The sequence below is a fragment of the Phaethon lepturus genome, unplaced genomic scaffold (assembly GCF_000687285.1).
Source record: "Phaethon lepturus isolate BGI_N335 unplaced genomic scaffold, ASM68728v1 scaffold16566, whole genome shotgun sequence".
In the NCBI taxonomy this organism is placed as follows: Eukaryota; Metazoa; Chordata; class Aves; order Phaethontiformes; family Phaethontidae; genus Phaethon; species Phaethon lepturus.
In genome coordinates this window covers 47487-54473 of record NW_010547136.1, presented here as the reverse complement: position 1 = coordinate 54473, position 6987 = coordinate 47487, and the positions used below count along the sequence as shown (strand labels likewise).

The 6987-nt window shown below is 35.3% G+C and overlaps 1 protein-coding gene across 1 annotated transcript in view; it reads left to right on the top strand.

The window, feature by feature from the left end:
• Positions 1-687: 687 nt before the first annotated feature.
• The window catches only part of CEP170 (centrosomal protein 170kDa), a gene marked incomplete at both ends in the record, with an annotated part of 50469 nt that continues 44169 nt past the window's right edge, over positions 688-6987 (top strand). Inside the window, 2 exons of the mRNA XM_010289550.1 lie at positions 688-1164; positions 3710-4356. Coding sequence (XP_010287852.1) covers positions 688-1164; positions 3710-4356 — 1124 coding nt within the window. The remainder of the gene's footprint in view (positions 1165-3709; positions 4357-6987) is intronic.

The following is a 6987-nucleotide window of genomic DNA, read 5'->3' as shown; positions in this document are numbered from 1 at the left end:
GCTATTGTTACTTTTTCTGTTATCTACAAATCATGGAAACAAATAAAATATGAGCAGATGACAGTAGGATTTAGCTCCATTCTGTGATTTTATCTTTTGTAGAAACATAAAGTGTTTGAATTCTAAAACACTTTCCAGTGCGTAACAGTGTTAAATTTTTCAAGCCAGAATTAATGTTTATCTTGCGTTAATGTGCGTATTGGTTTTTCTGAATAACTTTACCAAACAAAATTATACCAGCTATCCACGGCGGGAGAGTAAAGCCAGATCACTAGCACTTGTTTTGGGGGCGCCTTGATTTGATGTTGTTCTGATAGATTGGAATTGCAATAATGATCATCTTAACTATTTCTCTAATGTGATTTACCTGTTTCCCATGTGCTAATACCTCGTCTGACCTTTACATTATCTAAAAATTTCTGGAGCGCAAATTTCCTTTGACAAATTCTATATGAGCTTTTTGCTACTTTGCACTCCTTACAGCCAAAGCTCGTGCTGTCTTTTCTATAATACTTTTTATATGTAATTCTGGACTTATTTTTCCAGAAGTACGTTGCTCAATCTTCTCCACGTTCTTACTGTCTATTCCAGAAATTACTCAAGTGGCCTTTACAGGAGTTCAGAAACTTCTTGAAGAACCTGAAGTTCCCAAGTATTGTGAAATGTATTTTTTATTTTTCTTAATAGGATGCAGCACAGATGCCAAGCAAGCTGAGGAGCAATCTGCAGCTGCAAGTGAAGAACTTTATCCTTTCTGTAGGGAGCCAAGTTATTTTGAAATCCCTACAAAAGAATTCCAGCAACCTTCACAGGTAGCAGAGAGCACTATTGATGAAATTCCAACAAAAGACACCCAAGGCTCCCATGCAGCAGGTGCAGGGCATGCTTCCTTTACCATTGAATTTGATGACAACACTCCAGGAAAAGTAACCATCAAAGATCACGTGACAAAATTCACATCAGAACAGCGTCACAAGTCAAAAAAGCCTTCTTCCTCCAGTGGTCAGGACCTGCCTGGGCTTCAGACGGTGATGATGGCCGCAGAGAGCAAAGTAGCAGATTGGCTAGCACAGAACAATCCTCCCAGAATGATATGGGAACCAACAGAGGAGGATTCCAAAAGTATTAAGAGTGACGTTCCAGTGTACTTGAAGAGACTGAAAGGTAAAGTGAATAATTCCAGATATGCTTATTTCTGAAAGCAGCAATTCCTCACCAGCATCCAGTGTGTGGATCCCTGAGCCCTTGCGGAGTTCAGTTGAAATCCCAGATGCTCCACACGCGTGCAAGGATCTATGCTGGGAAAGTTTATTGTGGTATTAAGTCTTAAAAAGAGGATAGAAAACCAAATCCTAAATCATCTTACAGTAAGGATACCAACTGCACATATTCTAGGACAGCTGAAAACATAAGGTATTTAAAACATTGGTCTTGAAAGGGAAAAGGAAAAAAACTAAAACATTAGTTAAATTTTACCTATTTCAGTATTTCCCATGCATTACTTTAAAAAGCTGAATTGCTTTTTAGAATCAAAGCTCTGACGTTCAGATTATGCTTTTAGCAACTCTTCCAATGGCATATGTTCTGTGAATATTCATGTGCTCTAAGAAGATAAGTCATGGCAAAGAACACATCCTATAGTTAGTCTGCTTAAATCGATCATGTATGATGGAATCGGGTTTGAGTCAGGAATCTGAACTAGACCAAGAGCTTCAATATTTACACTAAGCTTGAAGAATATTGTAGAATGCTGCTGTTGAATGGAGTTTCATGTGATTATACCTGTTCATTCACTGCAGGCAGTGTCACTTCAAATAAAATTAAATCAGATGTTAAACATGAAAAATGTACTTTCTTTTGGATGCCTCTTAACAGAATAGAGAAGAAAGTAGTTTTGATGCTTAGATGAAGATTCCAGTGACATTCAAACTTGCAGAATGAAAACTTCTGAAGAACTTTTTCAAGTCTCTCTTATTTTCTGTTTTTAGTTTCAGCAGGTTAACCCTGCAATTCCCTTTTTTCTTGATTCTGCAACTTTATCGTATCTAGCTTTTAAACCAGCTGAGACTGAGTGCAACTTGCTGTGTCTTACTGATCAAAAGTCTGCTTTTTAAGGCTGATTCTTCCAAATTAAGCTCACATAAAATTCTGAAAACAGAATTATGTCAATGTGCTAGCATTAAGGTAATAGCATAATATTTCTTCTAGAGTACACCACAGAGAATTTTTTGGTCTTCATGATACTGTATTATATTCATAAACATTCTTTAAAATAATTCCCATGTCACACTGATAAATAGGAAGAGCTCTGTTTACATGGCCTTAGCCTTTTCGTGGCAGAAACTCCTCAAAGTTTGATAAATTTTCGTCTGAGAGGTGTAAGTTATGGGGTGCATATGGCCATAATAAATATCTGAATTTTGTAATCTTCTGTGATCTGTTTGTATTGTCACTCATTATTTGTACTTTTTCAAATCATAAAGGTAGAGAATATACCTAGTCACTTTGTAAGTTCGATTTTAAAAAAAAATAATGTTTTTTCTCCTTAGCTTTTTCTTTGAGTACACTCTACTGAAGTCACACTGCTAAAATTATGTTATATAACTTTCACTGTGGCATTGATACTTATTGTTAATATTTGGAAGAATATGAACCATCACATCATTTTCTTACTGTAGCGAAGTAGCAAACAGGAACATAAGTTGGGAGTTCAGCTGTATATTCAGTGCAGTTAGTCTGATAAGTAAGGTGATTACTGAATAGTAACTGCATATCCTAACTATGTAGGTGAGAAAATCTTAAAAAAAGCTATCCTCTTGAGAACAAACAAACAAACAAAAAATTGTACATTCTATGTACACGAGTAAGACTTGATCCCAAAGAGTTAAAAGAAGGTTAAAACTGTTCCTTCCCTGAAACTGAGCTTTGTACATTGTACATCAAGTTGCTCTGTGTTAAAGTTGACTTAGTGTGTATGAGTATACAGCCTTCCATGCATTTTCAGGTATCATTACAAAATACATTTCTATGCGTATATATGATTTATTAAATATGTAATACTTATTCTTAGATCTCAAAGTAGTTTGTGGAATGAATAAGTAATAACAACCATTTTACACACATACATCAGATGCTGAGGGGAGTGAATGATAGAAAAAATCATTGTACGTCTTGCAAAGAGTCATAAAGAATTCATTCCAATTTTCAGTAAACATTTCTCATGGTAAATATGTGAGAAATCCAACAATATGAACTGTGGCTCTCAATGAGTGGACTGTTTTAGGGTTTTATTTTTTTTCTTAACCCTGCCTAGAATGTTTCAGTAACCATTTGTAATCAAATGTCTGTGTAACAAAATTAATATAATTGGGAAGCATACTATAGTACAGCTGGTAAAATACTGGCTTTTGTAAGACACTGGTAAGTATTCATAGGTGAGAATATTGGTGAAAAGGGTAATTCAAATGCATCACTGTTACCAATGAGCTTGTGAAGTGTTGCATTGTTTGACTCACAGCAAGTTGAATGCATTACAAGGAGCTGTACAAAATTTGCAGAGCCAGGTACTGAAAGCTGTTGGAGTCTAAATAGAAAACCTATTTGAAATTCTTTCTTTCTTAATTTGCCAGTTTCTTTTGTATATGTTGGGTTGGAGGTTTTTTGGTTTGTTTGTTTCCTTGTGCTATATATTCTTTTGCTTTGCTTGTAGGAAATAAGCATGATGATGGTACACAAAGTGATTCAGAAAATGCTGGTGCACACCGGCATTACAGTAAGCAGGCAGCACTTGAAGAACACTTAAGGCATCATCATACAGAGCTGAAAAAGTCACACCAGAAAGTCCATTCCACAGAAAAGCAGCAAGAACAAGCTGCTTTGAGTCAGACTGCCTTTATGATTGAGTTTTTTGATGAAGACCATCCTCGAAAGAGGCGTTCTTACTCTTTTTCTCAGAATGTAGGAGCTCTGTGCCCAGAATCTCCATCTCCAACACCTCATGTGCGAGCTGAAAGAGTGAAACCTATGTCGGGAGAGAAAGCAGTCTCTTCATCTGTGCAAGCTAGCTCATCACATCACAGAGCGGTACATGGTGTTCATGCAAAACTTCTAAAACAAAAATCTGAAGAACCCTCTGCTGCATTACCTGTCTTACAAGCTGCATTGCTAAGGAGTTCGGGAAGCCTTGGTCATAGGCCTAGTCACAACCAGGAGATGGACAAAAAGTTGAAAAGCCAACATATTTCTGCTGCTGCTGAAAAGGACAATGAGGATGACCAGAGTGACAAAGGTACTTACACTATTGAGTTGGAAAATCCCAATTCTGAAGAAATGGAAGCCCGTAAAATGATTGATAAGGTGAGAAACCTAAAATGTGTACTTATGCTGAAGTGGTATGTGGTGTGTTGGCAACAGTGTGCCATTTCAATTCTACTTATTAAAGCTGCTGCAATAGTACAAGTTTTTAAGCCAGTCTGTAAGGATGAAATATGGAGTGTCATAAAAGCAGCAGGCGGCATTTGGCTAAAAATTATTGTGCTGCTCTTTTTAGTTTGGTAGCTTTAATATGTTTTCAAAAGATTTAAGTACTGTAAGAATACTAGGCAACAGAATTTAATTAACTGGTATTTTTGTGGGAGTTGTTAGACTTGAATTTTTATGCCCCTGTGGAAATACTCACCTGTTCTTAAAATCATACGATCTCTGTAGTTTTCAGTATGTAAATTGATCCCATCAAAATTATCATATAGAAATAGATTGTAGATGTTTTCCATACTTACTAAAAAAGTATATTCAATAACAGTAACTTAAATTTCAGCACCCATTATAAAAAGTATAAGAATGTTTTCCTTTTCCAAAAACGTTTATATAATAGCAATGTCATTTTCTTAGTTTGAATATAGCTATATGCTTTGTTGGGCTTAAGAATCTTAAGTTAAATAACTGCAAATAACTCCTTGGATTCAACAGGAAGGTGTGCGTAGGAGAAGCTATGTTTAATCATTTGACTTAACTGACTCTTAAAGACGATTTTTTTCGGTTACTGTGTTTTCCTAAACAACCCATTCTGGTAGAATGTTGGCATCCAGTTCTAGGAAATTTTTTGGCCAATTTGACAGGAAATTCATTGCTTACTTGTTATAGAATTATCTAAGGATTGATTTTGTGTGTCTAAAACTTTTCCAGAGCTGAACAAATACATTAATACATTTAGAATGAATTTTGGCTAAACATTGAAAAATATTTTTTGAAAGACAAACTAGCTTCACTGTTTTGATTTTTTAGAAAAATGATGACACAGTGGGAAAATGTGAAATTTTATTACAGGTGGTTTTATTTTATAAAAGGTGTTCATGGGGCAGTTGCGGGGGTTAAAATAAAGAGAATTGCCGTCCATAAAATCATAAGGATAATGATTTCACCTCTTACGAATTCTGAAAGGGACACTTGACTTGTTTGTGTCAGTATTCAAAGTTCTGAGAACTAGGAGCTATATTAGACAATGTCATTGCTTTGACTTAGTAACTACAAATATCTACATTTAATTCTTAAGTTATTAATCTTCAATTAAATTGCATCAGAAAATGTGTAAGTCCTGTTTTTGCTAAGTATAGCTGTGCAACAGGGTTCATTTGGAAACCAGAAAAAATAGTAACATTTGGAAATAGTTTATATACTTTATACAAATGTTAATAATCTCTAATTATTTGTGGTCTTTAATGTCCGTTCAGGATATCCGCAGTCAGTTTTCTGTTTGAAACAAATCTCTCCTGTTACAGTAGAATGAAAGGGGGTGAATGTAAGTTTTAGGGATGGGAGTAAAGTATTGGTTAATATACTTAGCATCGTATAAAAAGATTTTTGGATATCATAAGTACGCCTTGCTGCTAACCTAAAAAGAGTCATCACTAGAAATTAAAGATTTATTAGGAAGTAAAACATTGTTAATGTTTTTTCTTTGAGGTCTTCTGTATCTTTTCACTTAGTATCTGTATTGAAGTATTATGAACAGTATATTTTACACCCAGTTCAGAGTCCTGCTGCACAATTCTTACTTGATTTGGTAATATGAAAGAAGTATGATACTGTTTTTATGAAGTGCAGAAAAACAGCCAGTGAAGAAAATCAAAACCAAATGGAAGACAAAACTTCTTCCTCCAGCTGAGCTCAGCTTTGCTTCCCTCCTATTTTAAATTGCTAATGCTGTGGATTCTGTTCCTTTGCTGAAGGTGGGTGAGGAAGACGACAAGGACTTCTGTTAGCCTGTTGACTGCTGTGCTGCTTTATTGAGGATTTAACAGAATTATTGGTATACATTTTATCAATAATTCCAGTATAACCGCTCTTTCTTTGTTTACAAGTCAGTTCTTTTTCTAAGCAGTTATGATGCGTGCTCAATTGAGTCTCACTTAAGGTTAGCAAGGATAACTTTCTAAAATATTTGCACAAATAATGCAGTCTTGACAGTAACAATTTACATTAGAATGGTGCTAAGATCCATGTCTGCCTTGCCTGAAGAATTTCCTGTGGAATAAAGTACTTCTGGTTTGGGTATTTTTTATTCTTTTACTGTAAGAAAGGGTACTGGAAGAAATAGCTGAAGATTACTTTCAGTGTGACTCATTCACTTGGGAAACCTTAGCCTTAGCCTTACTCCTGTACAGTCCGGTCCCTTCTCTGGAAAGGAATGTAAAAGCAAACCATAAATGCAAGAGTGGCATTACCTTGTCAAAAAACAAGGTGTGATTCTTCTCACTTCTTTGAGTTAAGCATCCAAGAGTGGTACACAGGAAATCAAAGCTAAAATTCTCAGAAAAATGTGGGGGGAAAAAAAATACATCTGTATATTTTTTTAAAAAGGTGTGAAAGACGTTAATGTTGAGTTGTATTGTTTCCTTCAAAAGTACAGTTTTTGCTTAATGTAGCCTTTTACTAAAGGTTCTAGGAAATAGACTCAAGTAGAATAGATACTTATGTGAAATTATTTAA